We start from the raw sequence: 24092 nt of genomic DNA, 5'->3' as shown, positions 1-24092 counted from the left end.
GGTGTAGTGTGTTGGGAGCAGGGTGTAGTGTGTAGGGGGCAGGGTGTAGTGTGTAGGGGGCAGGGTGTAGTGTGTAGGGGGCAGGGTGTTGGGAATGTGATGAAGTGGTGATCAGACATTTGGAGCAGGTTGAGGATATTTATACACGCAGCTCTGTAGATTAGATTGAACCAAGAGATACAGTAATGAATCACTCTGACAGCTAACACACTCACTTACACACACACACACACACGCATACACACACACACTCACTTACACACACACACTCACTTACACACACACACACACGCATACACACACACACACACACGCATAAACACACACACACACTCACTTACACATACACACACACACACTCACTTACACATACACACACACGCATACACACACTCACTTACACACAAACACACACACACACACTCTTACACACACACACACACACACACACTGAGATACAGATACATGTTCATCTCAAAGACAGGGTCCCAAAAAGGTTTGTCCTGCCTCTCTCTTTCTTTCTTTTCTCTCTCTCCTCTCTCATTGTGAGATTAATGAGGCAGAATCAGATGCGGGTTGTTTCCTTTACAGTGCAGCAGTAAAATTGGAGTTGACACGTTTCTGTGTGTGAAATTCATGTTCTTCACATGTCCGCTGTTCCTCACGAGGCTGTTCCTCACGATGTTGAGTAATTGTATTAATTGTTGTTTTGTTTTTCAGACCTGGATGAACTGGGTGTCTATAGCCTTCAGCGTGGGGCTGTTCTTCACCGTGGCTCTATGCTACAACTCCTCCTGCGCCACGTGTTACTCCCCCTCCAACCCCTACTGGAGCATGCAGAGGCTTCTGGGAGATCCCCTCTTCTATCTGCTGTGTGTCATCACACCTATCACTGCTCTTCTGCCCAGGTATCTCACCATCCTTATCCTTAACCCCGCCTCTTAACACTGATAGGCCAATCAGCTCTGCCCGATCAGAATTGATTGACAGGTGGAGGCTACATTGTTCATAAAGGCTAAGTTGTTTCACTCCAGGTTTGTGAAGAAGGGGAAAAAATTCTAGGGATAATTACAAAAAATTTGGTTTATTTGTATTATGCAAATTAGTAATAACTCTAAGTGGGCGGAGCTGATTCAGAATGAGGCAAGTAATCAGTTTGAGATTTTAGGACATGGGGATTATTACGCTGGTATCTCCCAGGCTTGGTATGACGTGACGTTCTCCTGTTCCAGATATTTCTACCGAGCGTGTCAGGGTTCCCTGTTCCCCAGCCCGGTGCAGGTGGGCCGTCAGCTGGACAGATTCCCGCCGGAGCTGCGCAGACATCTACTGCACCAGAACCAGGCCAAGCTTTTCCCTTTCTGTAGATCTTTCACCAAAACTCACCATCATCATCATCATCCTCACCCTCATCATCACCCCTCCCACACCAAGCACAAGCCTACGGCTGCTGATCCCAGGAGCATGGAGATGAAGGACACATCCCGGAGTTCCAGGAACACAGAGAACCACGTGTTGCAGAACTTGGAGAACTCCCCACACGGAGCTAGCGAGAGCAGCACACTACCGTATACCAAAGATCAGTCTCCTCCAGTCACATCCACGCCGCTGCTGCCTCACACGGATGGCGTGTGGCTCGTCTCGCCCCCCAGCGGCAGCGCTCCGGGCGTCACATACAAGAAGAGTTCTAACGTCTTGGAGAACCCGACGCCCGTGCCGCTTCGAGAACACTCGGGATCGTGATGCACAGGATTCCGCTCCAAATTTGCACGTTTTTCGCATCTTTTTAATTCTATTTTTCAGAATTATTTTATGAGAATGGGTACTATTATATACAGTCTATATTTTAGATGTGTACAGTGTTTTTCAGAATAAAGATTATTTTTTGTTCTTTTTTGAGAGTAGAGACGAATACACGCGCAAACTGGATGATCTTATCCGTGTGTTTTTACCAGGAAAAAATATTCCCATAGCTCATTTCCTCCAGAGACGTTCCTGTCTTTTATCTTAGCTGTTATTTATTTGGACCTGGAGCTTTAACACAATCACACACACACACACACACACACTCGCCAGCATGCACACACACTCGCCAGCGTACACACACACACCAACACACACACACTCGCCAGCGCGCGCACACACACCAACACACACACATTCGCCAGCGCGCACACACACCAACACACACACACACACTCGCCAGCATACACACACACTCGCCAACGCGCACACACACACACCAACACACACACACTCGCCAGCACAATGTTAATTTAACACTTTCATATAAAAAGGTTTTTCTGGAATAATTCACTCTGTAGGGAATCTCACAACACACACACACACACACACACTGTCCTGAATCATCGATGCATGTCCATTTCCCTCACTGCACTACAAACTGAAATGTTCAGGATTACTCTGGAGCTCAGACCTCACCTATTCCAGATTTCCAGAAAATCCTAAAAATCATCATCTATTGCAAATGTCACCTTTTTTTTTTTTTTTTTTCGGATTCTATTTTTTTGGGAATAGTCTTCATACCAAAGATGCATCTCATGAATATTCATGCTGCTCTTATATTTCTCTCGTAACAAACAGCCCCTGGTTTGATCTACACTTACTGTCTTACTGTTTATTTTTATTGTGTTATTAATAACAGCACCAGAGAGAAAGAGAGAGAGAATTTATTCTAATCAGTATGCAAATTTATTCGTTTAAGGCGTGTCATGTCAGTGTTTGTTGTTTTTAGGTGTAAAGTTGTCGTACTTTGATGCGTAAAGCACTAAACGTGATCAGAAACACCTTCCTGCTCTCGCGCGCTGTTTACAGTTCATCATGCTGGAGTTTCTGAAACGCGTTGTCCCGAGTTCAGATCCGAGTTTGGGCAAAATCTCAGAATGAGGTGCTAAATTTATCAATCTGATGTCAAACTCCTATAATCCTGTGTTCATAATGCGTTATAAACATCTCATTCAGCATCCAATACCTTTTAAAAACATGTCAATAGCTATGGTGACGTTGTTCAGTGTGTCATAGAGCATTCATAATGCCTCATATTTCATAATACGTGCTATAAAGCATCAGCTTTTATTAGGATTATGTATGCTACGTAACACCTGCCAGTGTTTTGTCTTATTGCTAATAAATAGTTAGTTAATGGATAATACTTTACAACGCGTTATATATCTTATATAATATCTTATAATCTCTCTATAATCACTAATGTTACATGCGTAAGACTTTAAAAAGCATGAGCTATCATAGTGTGTTATAAGGTATTATATATGCTTGATAATGCATGGTGGAATATTGTATTAAAGTTGCATGCATAACACTTCATAAAGCATGAGAATGTGGCCTTACATAACCTTAGCCTCACCTTACATAAGATTGTTATTACATCTAGACACTAAAACAGCACCTGTATTATAATGCATTATAGCTCGGTCAGATTTTACAGTGTTTATATAATGTGTTACGGATGTCACTATAACACTTATTACAGGTGTTATAACATGATCTGTGCTTTATAATGCATTACAACACATTTTATCATGTGTTTTGTCACCTGACATAATGAAATTATTAGCGCAGCATTGTGCATGTGTCTATAACAGGCTTACGTCAGGCTTCATAACACATTGTCTGTGCTTTATTAATGCTTCATCTAGAAACTATACCAGCGCTTGTGTTATAATGCATTACAACTTGAACAGGTCATTATGAAGTCTTTTTCTGAAGTATTATGTCTCGATAGCTATACCAGGTTTATGTCAGGCTTTATGATAGGTCATGTAAGCTATATAATGAATTATTATACCTTGAATCAATAACAGAGCTTGTGTTATAATGCATTACAACATGAACAGATATTGTTTTATGTCACCTGAAGTTGTTACCTAAAGTATTACACATGTCTACCCTTTATAATGCATTATTACACTTTGAAACGATACTAGAGCTTGTGTCATAATGCGTTACGAAGGAACAGGTATTATGAAGTTTTACGTATGTGTTATGCGTGTACTCCAGGCTTATGTCGTCGTATTAGTCTGGAGATTGTACCAAAGCTTGTTATAAAGCATCACGGCGTACACAGATACGTGTTATGTCACCTGACATTATGAGATTGTTTTCTGAAGTGTTATACATGTATTATATAGCTATAACAGCCTTATGTCAGGCTTCATTTAGAAAGCAGAGTGTTATAATGCATTATGATCATGAAGAGATGTTATAAGGTGTTATGTAACCTGACTTTTCCTAACGTGTGTGTCACTAGCTATTCCAGGCTTACAGCAGGCATCATAACACATCGTTCATGCATTTTAACGAATTATGAACACAGGAAATATTCATATTGTTGTGAAAGACTTCTGCTGGGTTTTTTTTTTTGTTTTGTTCACCAGCATCACGTCCAGGTGTTTTGTTTGTTTGTTTGTTTGTTTGTTTGTTTGTTTGTTTAAGACATTTCTCTGATTCTCAGAGCTGTAGAGTTTTGTAACACAGGATTCAGGAGGTTTTGTGGTCAAACTCTGAGTTTATCTGTGCTTTCAATCCCCAAATTCTCAGTTTCATCACTTTTTTCTTTTACAGCGCTTTATTTTACAGGAACATGATCTAGAATTGAATAAATAAATAATTGTTGTGTAGTAATAATAGTCATGTCTAAATGATGAGTGTGCGAAGTTATAACGAATAATTAGATTAATATGTAGTGATATTTTGCGTAAGCTTGAAACGGAGCAAATAGCAGCATCAAAAATTTATTCAAAATGATTCAAAGAGCCACGTTTTTATTGCCGTAAAAATGGTTTGTTTATTTGTGGTAACTCGTGTATTTTTCACCTTAGTTACTACGTAAAGACGCACAGAAATAAATAAATCATGTGTAAATACTGCGTTGTTGTGTAATAAACTCAGAGTCATCGTTACGTTTTAAAATCCGATCTTTAGATTATTTAGGAGAAATGCCTGGTCATTATTCCTCAGACCTCCGTATTAAACTCTACTGTAAAATAAAGTGCTAAAAAATTGTCGTTTTTTTCCCTCCCACACACACAATGTTGGTGTTTTTTGGGAAGTCACCACATTCTCAGCGTGGATTTGCACTGTGTTTTAAACATGCGGTAAATAACGGAGGAGGTTCTAAAGAGTCCCCGGTTCTAAAGAGTCACTAAGTGCCTTTGTCTTTCAGCGCGCTCAGGATCAGGAAGCAGAAAGCTTTTATTTTTTAATTTCTTTCTCGAATCAATACTCTATTTTTGTACAGGGCAGAATATCCAAAGCATTGGGAAATGGACCAGACTGTGTGTGTGTGTGTCCTGAAGTGGCCTGTGGTGTGGTAAAAATACACTCGGGAGTGGCTTCATATTTGATTTTTTTTGCCAAATGCCTTTACACTGGAGACGACACTATTTTTAGAGAACAATGCCTTACTGCAGATGTTATATACAGTTTATAAGACGTTAGTTTATCCAAAGTTTAATAAAGAAATCTTTTTCAAAAACACTTATTGCTTCTGTTTCTGTTTGTTTTCAGTTGTCTTTCATATAAACTTTACATTCTGGAATAAATCCCAGTACAAGTCACTCAATCCATCCATCTTCTATACCCACTTTATTCCTAATTAGGGTCAGGGGGATCTGCTGGACCCTATCCCAGCACACACAGGGTGAAAGGCAGGGGTACACCCTGGACAGGTCACCAGTCCATCACAGGGCCACACATATAGACAGACAACCACACACACTCACTCACTCCTATGGGCAATTTAGAATTACCAATCAACCTAATGTACATGTTTTTGGACTGTGAGAGGAAACCGGAGTACCCGGAGTAAACCCACACAGAAAGGCCCCTGTCTGTTCGAACCCGGGACTCAAACCCGGGACCTTCTTGTTGTAAGGGCCAACCACTAAGCCACAGTGCTGCCCCTCAGTCCTAATCCTATTTCTTTAAATTGTTGGTCATTTGTTTTTAAATAATTTTTGTTCCTGGGAAGTTCTGACTCGCTTTTACACTCCAGATGTTGTGTTACTAAAAATAAATAAAAAAACGTTTATTTGAGAATGATTCAGAACACAGGAAATGAGCTTTAATGATATTTGTTCATGTTAGGATTCATTTAGTGTTTTAAATTTAATGAGATTTCTTTAATGAATAAAATTCTGCCCATTGTTTTGGTTTAATCTCAAAATCCAGTAAATCTTAGGAATGTTTTTATTAGTCTGTATCTGTCACATATACATTACTGCACAGTGAAACTCTATCTTCACATATCCTATACTTGTGGGTTGGGGTCAGAGCGCAGGGTCAGCCATGATGCAGTGCCCCTGGAGCAGGGAGGGTTGGGGTCAGTGCACAAGGGCCCGATGGTACCCTTCCTTCCTCCCTTCCTTCCTCCTTTCTAACTTTCTTCTTAACTTCCATCCATCCATCCACCCACCCTTCCTTTCTAACTTTCTTCTTAACTTCCATCCATCCATCTATCCATCCATCAATCCATCCATCCACCCTTCCTTTCTAACTTTCTTCTTAACTTCCATCTATCCATCCATCAATCCATCCATCCACCCTTCCTTTCTAACTTTCTTCTTAACTTCCATCCATCCATCCATCCTTCCTTTCTAACTTTCTACTTAACTTCCATCCATCCATCTATCCATCCATCAATCCATCCATCCATCCACCCTTCCTTTTTAACTTTCTTCTTAACTTCCATCCATCCATCAATCCATCCATCCACCCTTGCTCCTTCCCTTCCTTCCTTTCTAACTTTCATCCATCCATCCACCCTTCCTTCCTCCTTTCCTTCCTATTTAACTTCCTTCCTATCTTCCATCCATCCATCCTTTCATCCATCCATGCTTCCTTCCTTCCATTCTTTCTTTAGCTAAAAAGCTAACATTAAGAACTAACAGCTGACAGATCTTTAATAATATAAACAGATATATATATATATTTTATAATATAAAACTAATTTTCTTGATCTAAATCTGGACTGGACAGAACTGGACATTTGACTGAACTCGGAGACTTGAAATTTCACCAAAACGTGTAGCTAAAAGAGTCAAATTTACTTAAAAAATTTAGACCTGACTCTAGACTCACCTCTTTGACTTTATTTGGGTTTGTAGCTCATTCAAAGATATGTTGACTCTTGCCTCAAAGACCTGTAGCTCTGAACAGAAACTTCAGACTTGAAGACCTGAAACTTGACGGCTGTGAAAAGAAAATTGGATTAGCTTCATGATGAGACCTTTTTCTGGTTCCTGGTTTTCTGAAGGGGCATCAGAGTGGCTTAGTGGTCAGCACTGTTGCCTCACAGCAAGAAGGTCCTGGGTTTGAATCCCGGGTTGGAACAGGCAGGAGCCTTTCTGTGTGGAGTTTGCATGTTCTCCCCGTGTGGGTGTACTCTGGGTACTCAGGTTTACTCCCACAGTCTGGATCAGTAATTCTAAAGTGCCTGTGTGTGGTTGTCTGTCTATATGTGTTTCCCTGTGATGGACTGGTGACCTGTCCAGGGTCTGCCTGGCTTTTGCCCAATGTGTGCTGGGATAGGCTCCAGCAGATCCCCATGACCCTAATTAGGAATAAATAAATTGAAAGGGTGAATTTGTTATCACCTGACTTCTACTCAATCAAACTTCTCACCACATTTTTGGATCTGGAAGTCTGGCAGCAATTCAGTAGAGGAGTTTAAAAGTCTCTGTCTTTCTCTCTCGTTCTTTCACCTTGCTCAACTCTTCCATTTCTCTTAATGCTGAAAGGTTGAAACTCGTTCTGTGAAAAAGACCTCAATCGGCGGCGCTGGCAGCTTCCCAGAGGCCGAGGGAGGAAGACGAATGGGTTTTGGTCTGAATTGCTGCGCTCGGTCTTTGCCTCTGCAGGGTTATTTTCAGGGAGGCAGAACGGTGGGGTGTTATTAATGACCCTCCTTTAAGGCGCAGTAGGTGGGAGGACTGGAGCGGCGGTGCTGATGTGGGCGTTACTCGTCCTGCTGCCCCTGCCATCGCCACATTACTGACCGCCGCAGCTCTGCTTTTCCAAAAGATCCTTCATCTTGACGGAGGGATAATGATCAGCCTGTGCTGGCAGCCGGCCCGCTGTACTCCTCCTCCACCTCCATCACTCTCTCCTGACCGCTCAGCTCCTCTGTGGCTCTTCATCTCCATCACTCTGCTGCCTGGACCGGTGTTACATCAGGGGCTGGAATTTCCCTCTGAAGTGAAGGAACAAAGTGATATTCATTTATACTGAGGTCCTTCCTTCCTAACTTCCTTCCTTTCTTCCTTTCCTTCCTTCCATCCATCCTCCTTCCTTCCTTTCTTCCTTCCTTCCTTCCCTCCATCCTTCCTTCCTAACTTTCTTCCATCTGTCCATCCATCCATCCATCCTTCCATCCTTCCTTCCTTCCTTCCTTCCTTCCTTCCTTCCTTCCTTCCGTCCGTCCGTCCGTCCGTCCATCTATCTATCTATCTATCTATCTATCTATCTATCTATCTATCTATCTATCTATCTATCTATCTATCCATCCATCCATCCTCCCTTCCTCCTTTCCTTCCTTCTTTCCTTCTTTCATAACTTCCATCCTTCCTTCCTTCCTTCCTCCCTTCCCTCCATCCTTCCTTCCTTCCTTCCTGTTCCAGTTCTTCCAGTTCACTCAGCACCCTGATGCTCCAGTGAATCTTCAGCTGCTTTAACTTTAAAGTTCCACATCATTTAAATGTAACTAGAAATGGATAAAAACACATGATATTATTGAATTTGATTTAAACTGCTGTAGTGTGAGAGGAATAAAAGGTTCCGTGTTCTAACAGTAATTCTGCCCCTTCACATCATCCTAAATTATTAACACCACTCTGAGTGAAGTTTGGCTCCTGCATGGCAACAGTAACCGGGTGGGGGCGGGGCATTGGGGTGGATCTTTAAACACATCCTATAGCTGTATATTTCACCTGTAAAGACGCTCATGCCGCTGTTCTGCTTCCTCTAGAACCTTCCTCATGCTGCCGGTGATGAACACCAGCTTCTGCTCTGCTACACGTGAGTCTTACACGTGACCTTCCTCTCTATTCATCACGTTTATGAGCAGGAATGAAGATATTTTCAATTTACCAAGTGGCCTTGTAAAGACACACACACACACACACACACACAGACTGTACCTCTCTCTCTCTCTCTCTCTCTCTCTCTCTCTCTATCTCTCTCTCTCTCTCTCTCTCTCTCTCTCTCTCTCTCTCCCCCTTGTTCCGCTGATTTTCTCTCCATTTATAGATTTAAAAATTTAATTCTAGTCGTTTTTCTACACGGATCATTTCATTAAATGAATATAATTGAGTTTTATTTGTAATAATCTCTTCAGCTATTTTCATCTCTCTCTCTCTCTCTCTCTCTCTCTCTCTCTCTCGCTCTCTCTCTCTTGCTCTCATGACACTCTCTCTATTAAAAAAGAAAAACATACTGTATAGTGTCAATATTTCAGCCATGCAGGAATCTTTCTTTCTTTCTTTCTTTCTTTCTTTCTTTCTTTCTTTCTTTCTTTCTTTCTTTCTTTCTCAGTCAGGAGATTCTGAGTGTAACGTGGTGTTTGGATCTTCTCAGGAGGTTCTAAGGGTTCCTCAGAGTTCCTCAGTGCTCCTTCTCCTCAGTCCATCAGATGAGGTTCTTGTGTTTTGTGGGATCAGTGATATAAGTGAATCAGGCTAAAGCAGCTGTGTGACTCGCAGCTCCATCTTTCTCCAGCGCTGATGGTTTATTGATGCACCTTGGGAAGAAAATCGTTCTGGTGTTCACTGCTGAGGTCTGACGCAGTGGCTTTCTCCTGGCTGCTGAGTCACTTCCTGGAGTTCGGTGTTTTTATTCCTGCAGCAAGCAAAACGCATGTCCACCACCGTTCCTCACTGAAATCACTAAAGTGTGAAGAAATAATGAAAATCCAATGCTGAGAACCTTCATGAGAGGAAAACTGCATGAAGGAAAGAAAACCGGTGAAGGAGAGGAGGACAGATGGCTGTATGACGGTGATGTTTATTACAAATACAGTTTTATACACCACTCTGGGATTTTATTGAGTCTCTCTCGTTACCTGCACAGGTGCTCGAGAAGATTTCTGGAGAAGATGTTTAAGCACGAGCTCAGAGTTCACAGTAGCTGTATAGTTCATGACAGCAATCAAGACGACAGCAAGAATTCAAAAAAATCCTTCTGAAAGAGTGTAGACATTTTACAGAGAAACATGAAACCTCTGGTAAAGAACGATGTTCCAGCTCTGACCTCTCTACATGATGAAGATGTCACATCATCTGAGTTCAGGTTAAATCTTTTAAAATGAACAGATTGAATTTCAAACCTGTAAATTTATTTATTCAAAATTTGATTTTAGCAGAAAAAATTTTGAATCTTTTACAGAGGTAAAAGGTACATTATATTGCCAAAAGTTTTGGGACACCTGCCTTCCTGGCCACATGAATGTAATATGGAGTTGTCCCGCCCTTTACAGCTATAACAGGCTCAACTCTTCTGGGAAGGTTTTCCACAAGGTTTAGGAGTGTGTTTATGGGAATTTTTGACCATTCCTCTAGAAGAAGGTCAGGCACTGATGTTGGATGAGAAGGTCTGTCTCACAGTCTCCACTCTAATTCATCCCAAAGGTGTTCTATGGGGTTGAGGTCAGGACTCTGTGCAGGCCAGTCAAGTTCCTCCACACCAAACTCACTCATCCATGTCTTTATGGACCTTGCTTTGGTCACTGGTGTGCAGTCATGTTGGAACAGGAAGGGGTCATCCCCAAACTGTTCCCACAAAGAGCATGAAATTGTCCAAAATGTCTTGGTATGAAGCTGAAGCATTAAGAGTTCCTTTCACTGGAACTAAGGGGCGGAGCCCAACCCCTGAAAAACAACACCTGAACTCAATGATTTGGAGGGGTGTCCCAATACTTTTGGCAATATAGTGTATGTAACAATATGTTGCTGTTTCTTTTTTCTAACACGTGCCTCAGTAAATTCTGTCCTCTGTGTGTGTGTGTGTGTGTGTGTGTGTGTGTGTGTGTGTGATTGATTAAGTGCCTGAACCTCTGCAGCCGTTGTAACTGAATGTCATGTTGAATGGATCACTCTAATGTCTGATGGACAGCCTACACGTGCAGCATAATAACACACTCTCTGAGCAGAAACGGAAAGAAGGAATAGAAAAAAACCTGAAACCTGATTTAGAAAGCTCTCTCTCGGAGCAGGACTCGCGGCTCCTGCGACTCCGTGTGCAGAAATAAAACTATAAATGTGTAAAAATTCGACTGTGGAATGAAGTAAAGCGAGCGCAGCTGAAACCTGCTGATATTAACACCACTCTTTAAAAATACATCCCTTTATACTCAAGGAAGAACTCTAGCATCTCTCATCATAATCCAACGTACCTGAGGTGTGTGTGTGTGTGTGTGTGTGTGTGTGTGTGTGTGTGTGTGTGTGAATAAAATATGAACATGAATTTCACCACACTGCTTCAGTGTTTGAACGTTGGATGATTTGTGAGTTACAGACCTAGGGGGTGGAGTTAGTCTAAAACAGGGGTGTGTCTAACTTCAATTAATCCCCCACATGGTTCTTTGGGTCTACATTTTTCTACAATTTCTACAAATCCAGCGCCACCATCTGAAAATTTCATGTAACTACAACAAATCAGGCTGAATTTTTTATTTAAAAAAAAAAATCTTAAAATGTATGTGTGTATTTTTTTATGGATGAAATGATTGTAAAGTTTCTGTGAAAGTATAGCAGTGAGCGCTTGGTCAGATTGTGATAAAAAATGTGATAAAATCACCTACATGCTGACAAAATAATGACCTTCATTTACACCGATCAGGCATAACATTATGACCACCTGCCTAATATTGTGTTGGTCCCACTTTTGCTGCCAAAACAGCCCTGACCCATCGAGGCATGGACTCGGACAGATCTGGATCTGGACAGACCCTTTAAGATCTGTAAGTTGTGAAGTGGGGCCTCCATGGGACTTAAAGGATACTTTTGATAGATACTGACCACTGCAGACCGGGAACACCCCACAAGAGCTGCAGTTTTGGAGATGCTCTGATCCAGTGGTCTAACCATTACAATTTGGTCCTTTTGTTCAAACTCACTCAAATCCTTACGCTTGTCCATTTTTCCTGCTTCTAACATCAACTTTGAGGACAAAATGTTGACTTGCTGCCTAATATATCCCACCCACTAACAGGGGCCATGATGAGGAGATACTCAGTCTTATTCATTTCATTCACCTCTCACTGGTCAGTGTTATGGCTGACGAGTGGAGAGTCTCGTGTCTTCCTTAAGTAAGAAGCAACCGTTGAAGCCTGATGTATAAAATACAAGTGTGCTGGATCAAGTGCTTTTCTGTGTGCTGCTGAATAAGTTGTTGTTGTTGTTGTTTATAAAGTTATGTAAATCACGTCAGGTCACATGGTGATTATGACCTGCTTTATTATTTACTTACAAGTCAATTGAGAAAATTTATTTATTAAGTTAGCAAAAAACCATATGCGTAATATTTCTAAGAGATTCTAAAACATTTTCTACGATTCAGTTGACACAGTAGTCACGACTCGGATTATTCACAACGAGATAATGGACCTTAGCGTGATATTTTAATCATCTGCATGAACCTGCGACCTGCGTAAGAAATTCCAGACATTTCCTCAAACCTTCTAATCTTATTTGTTTCCACAGATTACGAATCAAGGGGTTTTTCTCGCTAAATAACGTAGCGGAGTATTTTAGATGTTTATTCGTCCCGCTCTTTAAACGTTTTACGTCTAAGTGAGTTTGACGTCACTGTTTTTTTTCACAGTGCGAGGAAACGTGTCGTGATTCGTCTTCATAAAGCGATCACACGCTGCAGCTGTGACAGGAACAGATGAGGTTGAAAATACGCAGGATCGGAGTTTTCCTTTAACGCCGCTCGAGTTTAAAGCAGATTTTGATTGATGAGGCTTCTAATCACTTCCGAACGTGCACAAATAAAGCAGTCGTCTCGGTGAAGGCGCTTGTCCGTTAGCATCTAGAAGGCTGGATTTGACGGCGTTGTGTCAGGATGATGTGAGGAGGAGGAAGAAGAGGAGGAGGAAGGTGTGGGATGAGTGCTGATTGATGAGCGCTTGTTCGTCACTGCCATTTAAACAGATTCTAAAGCTGATGGAAAGGAAAGTATTGAGCAATGAGCTGTCACTGGAGGAGGAAGAGGAGGAGGAGGAGTAGGAGGAGGGATGGAGCAGTGTTCGGATGAAGATAAAAGATGACGTGTGCATGTGGAGAACATTCTGCTCGGTTTGTCACTGAGGAATCACCGCCATTTATCAGGTTTACACCCTGAGAGCTGAAACATGAAGGAGCGCATTGCCTGCAGAAGGTTTGGACATGAGATGTAGAAGATCTTTATCCTGCAGCTCTAGTCTTTTGTCCTTCACCAACTTTCATCCCTTTTTGACCTTCCCCAACATTCTGTGTCTTTCTGCAATCTTCTGCAGTCCCACGTGACCTTTCACGTGAGCTTACGTGTCCTTCTTCCACTTCCTGCAACAGTCCTTGATCTACGGCATCTCTTTCATGACCTGCTTCACCTTATGCAATATCACTGAGATTTGCAAACTTCTTTGATGGTCTTCAACCTTTTGCAACTTTACGTGAACGTCTGCGGTGATCTGAAATCTTCTGAAATCTCTTCAGTGATCTTCTGCAATGGTTTTTGCTCCTTAAAAACCTTCTGTGATCTTCTGCAGCAGTGTTCAGCCTCCTGCACCTCGACCCTGACATCCAACCTTCTGCAACTTTTATGCCCTTTTTCACCTTTTGCAATGGTCTTTGACCTTCTGCAACCTTTTCTGTTTTTCAATAACCTTATGAGACCTTCTAGATGATTTGTGTCCTTCAAACTTTAGCACCCTTCCACAAGCTTCTGAAATCTTCTTTGACTTCCAAACTTCTGGAAGCCTCCATGACCTTTTTTTTATCTTCTGCATCCTTCTCTGACATTCTTCAACCTTCTGTAACCTTTGGTGTCCTTCTACATCTTTCTCTGACCTTAAAGCAATCATCATTCACTCTTCCAAGATGGAGAAGCCTATTAGATGAAGCTTTAATTAACCCAATTTCTCCTGATCAGTGATCGTTAATGCTATTAACTGTTTGGATCAAAGTCTGCATTGTGGGTGTGGACATGGCTGTAAATGGTGGGTGGAGTCAAGGCGTAAACAAATTCCAGTATTTCTGTTATAACTACTAGAGCTGAAATGTTCACCTAATGCACCTTTAAGATATTACAAACCTCCACTTTAATGTAGGCATGATCATATGCCAGTATACTGGGGGCGGGGCTTTGAATCGGTGGGTGTGGCTGTTGTCAAGCAGTACACAAATTGCAATATTAATTTCAATAATTTTTACATAATGCACCTAAAATATTACAAACTGCACCTTTAATGGGGCCAACCTCTTCCTTTTTGGGATTCTGGGGGTGGAGCATCATGTAGATGGGTGTGAATGGTGGGTGGAGTCAAGGTGTAAGCAATTCTGATATTTCTAACTGTGGTACAGCTCACATTTTACACAGAGCCTCTTTAAAATATTACAAACTGCTGCTTTAATGTAGGCAAGATCAAATGCCCATATTCTGGGGGCGGGCTTTGAGTCACTAGGTGTGGCTTCTTTAAAATATTACAAACTGCAACTTTAATATAGACAAGATCAAATACCAGTATTCTGGGGGTGGGGCCAAGCAGTACACAAATTGCAATATTACATTAATTTTACATAATGTACATTTAAAATATTATAAACTGCAGCTTTAAAGGGGGCAATATTAACCTCTTCCTTTCTGGGATTCTGGGGCGGGGCATCATGTAGATGGTGGGTGGAGTCAGCAATTAGTAGTAAGGAGTAAGCAATTCTGATATTTCTGGCTGTGGTAGATCTCACAGTTTACTTCATTAAAATATTACATACTGCTGCTTTAATGGAGATAAGACACTAAGTCCGGTGTTCATTTCCACTTTCTGGAACACTTTTTGTTTTTTATTTCGCTGACACTTTAAGATGTTCTCCACGCGACTGCGGAGGGAGTCAATTTAATATGGGAGGTTTAATCAGAAAGGGATTTCATGGTTATTGCTCAGAGCTCAGACTCACACACGCTCTCATTATTACAGGTTATGTCAACTTCCTGTCATCTAATTACCCCAGGGTGGGTGTAGAAGAGGTTCTGCTGTGTTCCTGTGTTTTAATCACTTCAGAGAGATCCAGGTCCAGGTGGAGGAAGAGGAGAGTGCTGTGTTCTTCAATTTGCAGAGTACACAAAAAGGTCACTCAAAGTAGGGCAGGATGGAGGGATGGCCGTATGATAAATATAACTCTCGCTGTCTGAAGACCAGAAACTCTTATTCCTCCTTCAGAGAGAAAAGAGAGACAGAAGGAGAGGAATGAAGAAACGATTCACTTTATCCTCAGGAATGATTCATTTAAGCCTTTTAATATTCTCTCTTTCACACGCGTCATCACTCGTTCCGTCAATCTGTAGCAGAACTCTCTCTCTCTCTTTTTCTGTATATCTCTACCTCTCACTCTCTCTGTCTCACTCCCGCTCTTTCTCTCTCTCTCTCTCTATCACTTTCTCTTGTCTATCTTTCTCTGTTTACTTTTCTCTCTCTCTCTCTCTTTCACTCTTTCACTCTCCCTCAGTTGAATTCATATTCATAACTGTTTCTTTCTCTCTTCCATCTTTCTCTTTTTCTTTTTCTCTCATTCTCTTTCAATCTCCCTGTCACTCTTATTCTCTCTCTCTCAATTCAATACAATTTTGTTCTCTCTCTCTCTCTCTCTCTCTCACACACACACACACACACACACACACACACACATTGTATCACTTTTTCTTTCCATTACTTTCTCTTCTCTTTCTTTATTTTTACTTTTCTCTCTATCTATTTCACTCTCCCTCAGTTGAATTCACATCTCTCTCTCTCTCTCTCTCTCTCTCTCTCTCTCTCGCTCTCTGTCCATAGCCAGCTATCTGTCTGGTATTGGTGATGAGTGAGACTGGTGGAGTTCTGATTAGGCCTCATCTCTAATCCTCCTCTTCTTCTTCTTCTTCTCTCTGTCTCCTTCCTCTCCTTCTCTGACCACAAAAACGACAAAAACACTGAAAGAAACGACAGGAAAGATATTTATAATGATATAATGGAGAGAAAGATATTTGCGTGTTCTGAATTAGATCCAGCCTTTTTCTTTTTATTATTCTTCTCTTTGTCTAAATAGAAAGAATTTCATCTGGATGATTAAACAGAGCCTCTGTATTCAGACCAGCAGCTGCTCTCGCTGTCTCTCTTCCCGTCTTTTCCTCCTCTTTCTTTCTGCCTCTTCTTTATTTCTCGAATGTATTCTCTCACAATGCAGCTGACATAAAAATCTCTGACTCTACAGCCCATACAGTTCAGATTTTCCTGCCTTCCTGTCAGACTCGTTGCTCATAAGGTGAATAAAATTGTCACTGCAGAGCTGGAGAGGATTTTTTCCCCTGATTTATGATTTAGAAATATTCCTGTTCTTCACAATCCTGAACTTGATCTTCAGTCTGTGTGATGAAGCCTGACGCTGCTGTCAGAATAACACTTCCTCCTAAAAGCTGCAGGGTGGAGGATCTTCTTTTGTTTATAAAAGTCAGCAGCAAGTCAGAGGAACGAACGCAGCTCTATATACAGCTCTGTAGAGATTCCTGTGATAGTAACAGACAGGAATCACAGACAGGATGGAAACAGAGGGGTTTCATATACAGCAGTTCTGATCGGTTCTTCATCATCACAGCTGAGAGCAGAGCCCAGGACACACCAGAGAATGAAGTGTATAGAAGCCGCTGGACCTCAGAGACTCGGTGTGGCGTTCCTAGCCTCTGGAGAACTTTAACAAACCTCAGTCTCTTCAGATTATTGGACTAAAATTGCTATAGTTTTTTGTTGAATAAGACTCCGCCCACAGTGACACAGATGGAGCATGTGTCATGAAGCAACATGTTCAAGTCAAGTTCTTCACAGGAAGTTCATACAGTACTTATAAGAATTATTATGAGTACTGACACGCCTCCAACTGACACACCCCCACCTGACACACCTTCAACTGACACGCCCCCAAATGACACACCCCCATACACCCACCTGACACACACCGAACTGACACATTCTCCTGATATGCCCCAAACTGACAAACTTTCAACTGACACGCCTTCAACTGACACACCTTCTACTGACACACCTTCTACTGACACACCTTCTACTGACACACCTTCTACTGACACACCTTCTACTGACACACCTTCTACTGACACACCTTCAACTGACACACCTTCAACTGACACACCTTCTACTGACACACCTTCAACTGACACACCTTCAACTGACACACCTTCTACTGACACACCTTCAACTGACACACCTTCAACTGACACACCTTCTACTGACACACCTTCAACTGACACACCTTCAACTGACACACCTTCAACTGACACACCTTCAACTGACACACCTTCTACTGACACACCTTCAACTGACACACCTTCTACTGACACACCTTCTACTGACACACCTTCAACTGACACACCTTCTACTGACACACCTTCTACTGACACGCCTTCTACTGACACACCTTTAACTGACACACCTTCAACTGACACACCTTCTACTGACACACCTTCAACTGACACACCTTCAACTGACACACCTTTAACTGACAGACCTTCAACTGACACACCTTCTACTGACACACCTTCAACTGACACACCTTCTACTGACACACCTTCTACTGACACACCTTCTACTGACACGCCTTCAACTGACACACCTTCTACTGACAGACCCCAAACTCACACACCTTCTACTGACATGCCTTCAACTGACACACCTTCAACTGACACACCCTCTACTGACACACCTTCAAAGGACACACCCCAAACTCACACACCTTCTACTGACATGCCTTCAACTGACACACCCTCAAATGACACACCCCCAACTGACACACCTTCAGCTGACACACATCCACCTGACACACCCCCAACTGACATGCCTTCAACTGAAACACCTCCAACTGACCTACCTTCTACTGACACACCTTCAACTGACACGCCTCAACTGACACACCTTCAACTGAAACACCTCCAACTGACCTACCTTCTACTGACACACATTCAACTGACACACCCCAACTGACACACTTTCAACTGACACACCCACCTGACATGCCCCCAACTGACACACCTTCAACTGACACGCCTCCAACTGACAAACCTTCACTGACACACCTCCAATTGGCACACCCACCTGACACACCCCCTACTGACACATCTTCTAATGACATGCCTTCAACTAACACACCCCCAACTGACACACCTTCTACTGACCCCCCCACCTGACGCACCCCCAAATGACACACCTTCTACTGACACCCCCACCTGACGCACCCCTAACTGACACACCTTCTACTGACACACCTTCAACTGACATGACCCAAACTAACACACCCACAAAGGACACGCCCACAAAGGACAAAACCTTCAACTGAGACAAACTGTAAAATTAAATCTCAACACAAAAACTAAAACCTTTTCAGCTGAATCAACTAAATTTGGAATAAACCGACGACTAAATCCATCATTTCCCAAATAAACTGTTGTGTGAAATGTTGTTAAAGCCCATGTGCAGTGTGTTTGGTGGCGGGTTCCAGCCACAGTGTGATCATTTGGCGTGTTTGTGTTGATGTCTGAAGTGGCTCTGTGATTTAATCGGTCATTTCCTCGCTTCGTCTCACAGCAGCTCCATAAATCCTCAATTTGTCGCAGCGTTTTTACAGCATTTTGTCATCTGCAGTGCTGCGGGTCGAAAGAATTATTTTTATCCCCGGTTTGTATCTCCAGACGGCTGTAAAACTCACTCTTGTAAAAATCTCCTCGGGTTCACTGCGTACTGACCGTCTGCCTGGATTTTTTATTTTATAGAAAAATAATCTGTGGAAATGAAAGAGTTAATCGTGCGAGTGAACAGAAGGCAGTGTTTATCTCTGAGGGTTTGGTTGAATAAAGCCAAATGTTGGAAAGTAAAAGAGGATGTGAATGTCGTATCAGATTAATAAACCTGTAAATACATCAAGTTTCCTTTTTGTACCCTGAGGAGGTTTGTGTGTCTGATACAAAAGCCATCACACAGAAAGGGGAAACAGGAAACGGAATACACAAGCGTTGGGGTGGATATACCACGTCAGTGTTCCCTGTGGTGCTGTCGGCTTTATGAATACAGGATGTGTGTGTGTGTGTGTGTGTGTCTGTGTGTGTGTGTGAAGTTCTGAGTTCTGGTCAGTGCTCTTCAGACCTGCCTGTGTTGTTACCCTGCAGTGAAGATCCCATGGGGCAGCTGCTGAAATAAAGCCCCAGGCGTTATGGGAATGCTTCTCTCAGTCACAGCCTCTGTGTTCAAATCAAACCGCTGGGGAAAACGTTCCTCCTGGATCATCAGGTTCCTCTCAGAATCCTTCAGTCATAATCACAAGGTTTCTCACATGTGAAAGACTTCCCTCGAGTCCCTCGACACTGTTCACTGAGAAATAAACAAGATTAGCATGAAATAGAGATAAGATTTAAGCAATTGAAGTTAAAATTCTGGTGTAAATTTGATTGAATCTCTTTCTCTTTTACCTGGAGATCAAAAAATATTCTTCCGTCCTGTTCTTGTTGTGTCCATGTTGATGATTGAGTGTCTTTGTCGTGTTCCACTCCACAGTGGAGGTTACTATGAAGCTCATATGAAAGTAGACACTCAGGACTTTGTAGTGTTTCAGAAGGATTTCTGCTTTTCCCTAGATTACTAGGGGTCGTATATATTCATAGAAACCTTGTTTCCAGGTTTGTTTATTTCCATACAAATGTTGATATCAAACCAATTCCTGCTCTCTGAGATGTTCTCCAAGTGCTTGCTCAGATTTCATCTTCAACCAGTAGAATTCTGTGTAAGGTTCTCCAACAGAGGAGAAAAACACACCTCTGAACAGGGAATTATGGGATTTTCCCACTCACCGGCATTCAAGCTACAAATTGGTGAAAAGAATGTGCAGGAAACGTCCATTAAAGTTTGTGTTTTGTTAGCACCAAGGTAATCAGCTAACATTAGTGATGATGAGTGTTTGATGTGCCTTCATGTCTGTGACCTTCTGGCTCTCCCTTTTAGTTATGATGTCATAGCTAGTCTTGCCGGAGTCCCTGCCTGCACTTTACACATAATCTACATTGTCTTTAAACATCACATGGTCACAAGCATACTTAATCTCTCTCTCTCTCTCTCTCTCTGTCAAGCTATACATCCCACTCCCAAGCTCCCAATGTACTGAGTTTCCAGTGTGACCACTTCTTCTTTCCGGACCTGCCTGATCCATCCAGACGCTCTATCCTTGGAGTCTTGTCACTTGGTGGTGGTCACTGAGGCTGTGGATAAATCTGAGTGGACAGCCTGTGACCCAGGGCACTGCTGTGGACAGAGCCACTTGGAGACTATCACACCATCTCTGAACTGCTGCTGTGTTGGTCAGCTTTCAGCAGGAAGGAATTAGTGCTGAATAATGAACTCACTGACCTGTTAGTTCCTCAAGAGCTCTTGGTTGCACACACTCACACCTATGGGCAATTTAGAATTACCAATCAACCTAATGTATGTGTTTTTGGTTTTCTCCCACAGTCCAAAAACATGTACATTAGGTTGATTGGTAATTCTAAATTGCCCATAGGAGTGTGTGTGAGTGTGTGTGGTTGTCTGTTTGTTGACTACAGTTCAGCATTTAACACCATAATTCCCTCCATCCTCACCACTAAGTTGGAGATCCTGGGCCTCAGCCCATCCCTGTGTCGATGGATCTCCAACTTCCTGACAGACAGACCACAGGCAGTATGGTTGGGCAACCATGTCTCACCCTCACTCACCCTCAGCACTGGTGCCAGGTCAACAATCTCCTCCTGAACGTCAGCAAGACTAAGGAGCTGATAGTGGACCAGCACCAAGCAGGAGATGAATTACCAGCCCCTGACTATCAATGGGACCCCAGTGGAGAGAGTGGACAGTTTCCGGGACCTAGGTGTTTACATCACACAGGACCTGACATGGTCCTGTCACATTAACACCCTGGTGAAGAAGGCCCAGCAGCGTCTTTATCATCTTAGATGCCTAAAGGACTTTAAACTGCCCTCAAAGGTGCTAAAGACATTCTACACCTGCACCATTGAGAGCATCCTGACGGGAAGTATCACTGTCTGGTTTGGGAACAGCACCAAACAGGACAGGCAAGCTCTCCAGAGGGTGGTGCGATCAGCCGAGCGTACCATCCGCACCGAGCTTCCTGACCTGGACACCATATATAGCAAGCGGTGCTGGACCAAAGCCAGGAAGATTATGAAGGACCTCAGCCATCCCAACAATGGACTCTTCTCTCTGTTGAGGTCAGGGAAACGTTTCCGTTCCTTGAAGGCAAACACAGAGAGAATGAGGAGGAGCTTCTTCCCGCAGGCCATTCGGCTCCTCAACCAGAACACCTAGTACCTGGACTTTCTAGACTTAACCCACATGACATGACATTCTACCTCAGCTGATAATCAGCTAAGCACACACAATAATTGCACTACTTGTATACCCTGCACTACTCTGCACACACAATAACCACACCCACTGTACATCTTTGTGTGCGTACTGCACCGACACTTTACTGTTACAATTGGTATTTGTACAATAGATATCGTTATTCCTGTTAAAATTGGACATTTATATTTTCCCTTATATATATATATTTATCTTATGTATGCACACTGTACATACTGTATTATTTATTGTCATTACATTTATATTTATATTTGTCTTTTTTTATCTACATACATGTATATACTATATACTATATATTATAGAATGTTTATACATAAATATTACTATATATTTTTATAAATATTATATTATATATATTATTATATTATTTATTATATTATATATAATATATTATTATTATTATTATTATTTATGTTTATGTTTATATTATATATATACTATATATTTTTATATACACATATATTTGTATATGTATATCCGATACACAAATTGGCTTACATAACTATTGGTGTTTTTCATAATTTATCATGTCTTTAATTTCTACTATGATAGTTTTTATTCTTCCTATATATATATATATTATATAAAATATATAATATATATATATATATATATATATTTTATTACCTATATCCCTATACTTTTCTTGTCCACACACTTTAAATTCTTTCTTCAAATGTAGGACAGTCGTAAAAAGCATTTCACTACATGTCGTACTGTGTATGATTTCGTATGTGATGAATAAAATTTGAATTTGAATTGGTCTGTCTATATGTGTGGTCCTGTGATGGACTGGTGACCTGTCCAGGGTGTACCCATGCCTTTCATCCAATGTGTGTTGGGATCAGCTCCAGCAGATCCCCGTGACCCTGATTAGGAATAAAGTGGGTATAGAAAATGGATGGATGGATGTTGTGCTACTTTAAATAAATAAATAAATTGATGCCATTTTTACATTCATAAAAATAATTATTGTTCATGTTTATTTGCCCATGATATTTTTTAATTAATGCTGTGGCAAGTTTAAAAACTTCAGTGTATCTACTCTGGAAGCTTTTATTTATTAATGGAACTAATTAATTAACTTTAATTAATGGAACATTATTTTAAATGATTAGTAATAACTAATATAAGTGTATCATTATCAGTGAAACACTTACAGTGGATAACGTATTGATAAGTTTGATAGCTTTATCAACACTTAGCTACATCTCATTATCGCATTATTTTATTTACACCACCTGCTGAAAGATATTTAGAAACTTCTGAAGTCTGTAGAAAAGCAGGTGTTAAAATATGTGTAACAAATCCCCAGATTCTATTTGATTTTCCTCAGCTTGGTGCTTGGTGCTGCTTGTTGAACCTCTCCAATATGGCGGACACAGGCAACGTTTTCAATCAGGAGGTTAAATTGAAGTTCAGTTTCTAATACAGATTGTGCCACCTGGTGACATGTCATGATATTACAAACGTCTCATAAAACATTTAACACATATTCACTATAACATTTTGCTGAACTCAAATTTGTAAGCAATTAGGATAAATAAATAAATAAATAAATAAATAAATAAATATATATATATATATATATATATATATATATATATATGATAACATTATGAGGCATGGACTCCACTAGATCCCTGAAGGTGTGTTGTGGGATGTGGCACCAAGATATTAGCAGCAGATCCTTTAAGTCCTGTAAGTTGTGAGGTGGGGCCTCCATGGAACGGACTTGTTTGTCCAGAACATCCCACAGATGCTAGATTGGATTGAGATCTGAGGTCAGGTCAACACCTCAAACTGGTTGTTGTGTTCTTCAAACCATTCCTGAACCATTTCTGCTTTGTGGCACGGTGCATTATCCTGCTGAAAGAGGCCACAGCCATCAGGGAATACCGTTTCCATGGAAGGGTTGTAGATGGTCTGAAACAATGCTTAGGTAGGTGGTACGTGTCAAAGTAACATCTACATGGATGGCAGGACCCAAGGTTTCCCAGCAGAACATTGAGCAAAGCATTGCCTCCGCCAGCTTGCATTCTTCCCATCCTGTTGCCATGAGTACCCCAGGTAAGAGACGCACACGCACCCGGCCATCCACGTGATGTAAAAGAAAACGTGATTCATCAGACCAGGCCACCTTCTTCCATTGCTCCGTGGTCCAGTTCTGAAGCTCACGTGCCCATTGTTGGTGCTTTCGGTGGTGCACAGGGGTCAGCATGGGCACCCTGACCGGTCTGCGGCTATGCGGCCCCATACACAACAAACTGTGATGCACTCTATATTCTGACACCTTTAATATATATGTGTTAACACCTGATTAACATCTTAAGTAAATGGACATGTACATTCTTAGATATTCCAATACTCAGGTGTAAATTAACTAATAATAATAATAATAATAATAATAATA

General features: G+C 41.6%; 1 protein-coding gene across 2 annotated transcripts in view; it reads left to right on the top strand.

Annotated features, from left to right (window-relative positions):
• atp10a (ATPase phospholipid transporting 10A) overlaps nt 1-5517 on the top strand; it is an 86190-nt gene extending 80673 nt beyond the window's left edge. For both annotated transcript variants that reach the window (XM_058403192.1, XM_058403193.1), the window contains exons 20-21: nt 721-908; nt 1233-5517. In XM_058403192.1, the coding sequence (XP_058259175.1) occupies nt 721-908; nt 1233-1743 (699 nt within the window). In that variant the 3' untranslated portion in view covers nt 1744-5517. The remainder of the gene's footprint in view (nt 1-720; nt 909-1232) is intronic.
• The last annotated feature ends 18575 nt before the right edge of the window (nt 5518-24092 follow it).

Source organism: Hemibagrus wyckioides, linkage group LG11 (genome assembly GCF_019097595.1).
Source record: "Hemibagrus wyckioides isolate EC202008001 linkage group LG11, SWU_Hwy_1.0, whole genome shotgun sequence".
Lineage (NCBI taxonomy): Eukaryota > Metazoa > Chordata > Actinopteri > Siluriformes > Bagridae > Hemibagrus > Hemibagrus wyckioides.
The sequence above is the reverse complement of the archived record's forward strand: the minus strand, read 5'-3'. Positions and strand labels throughout refer to the sequence as shown.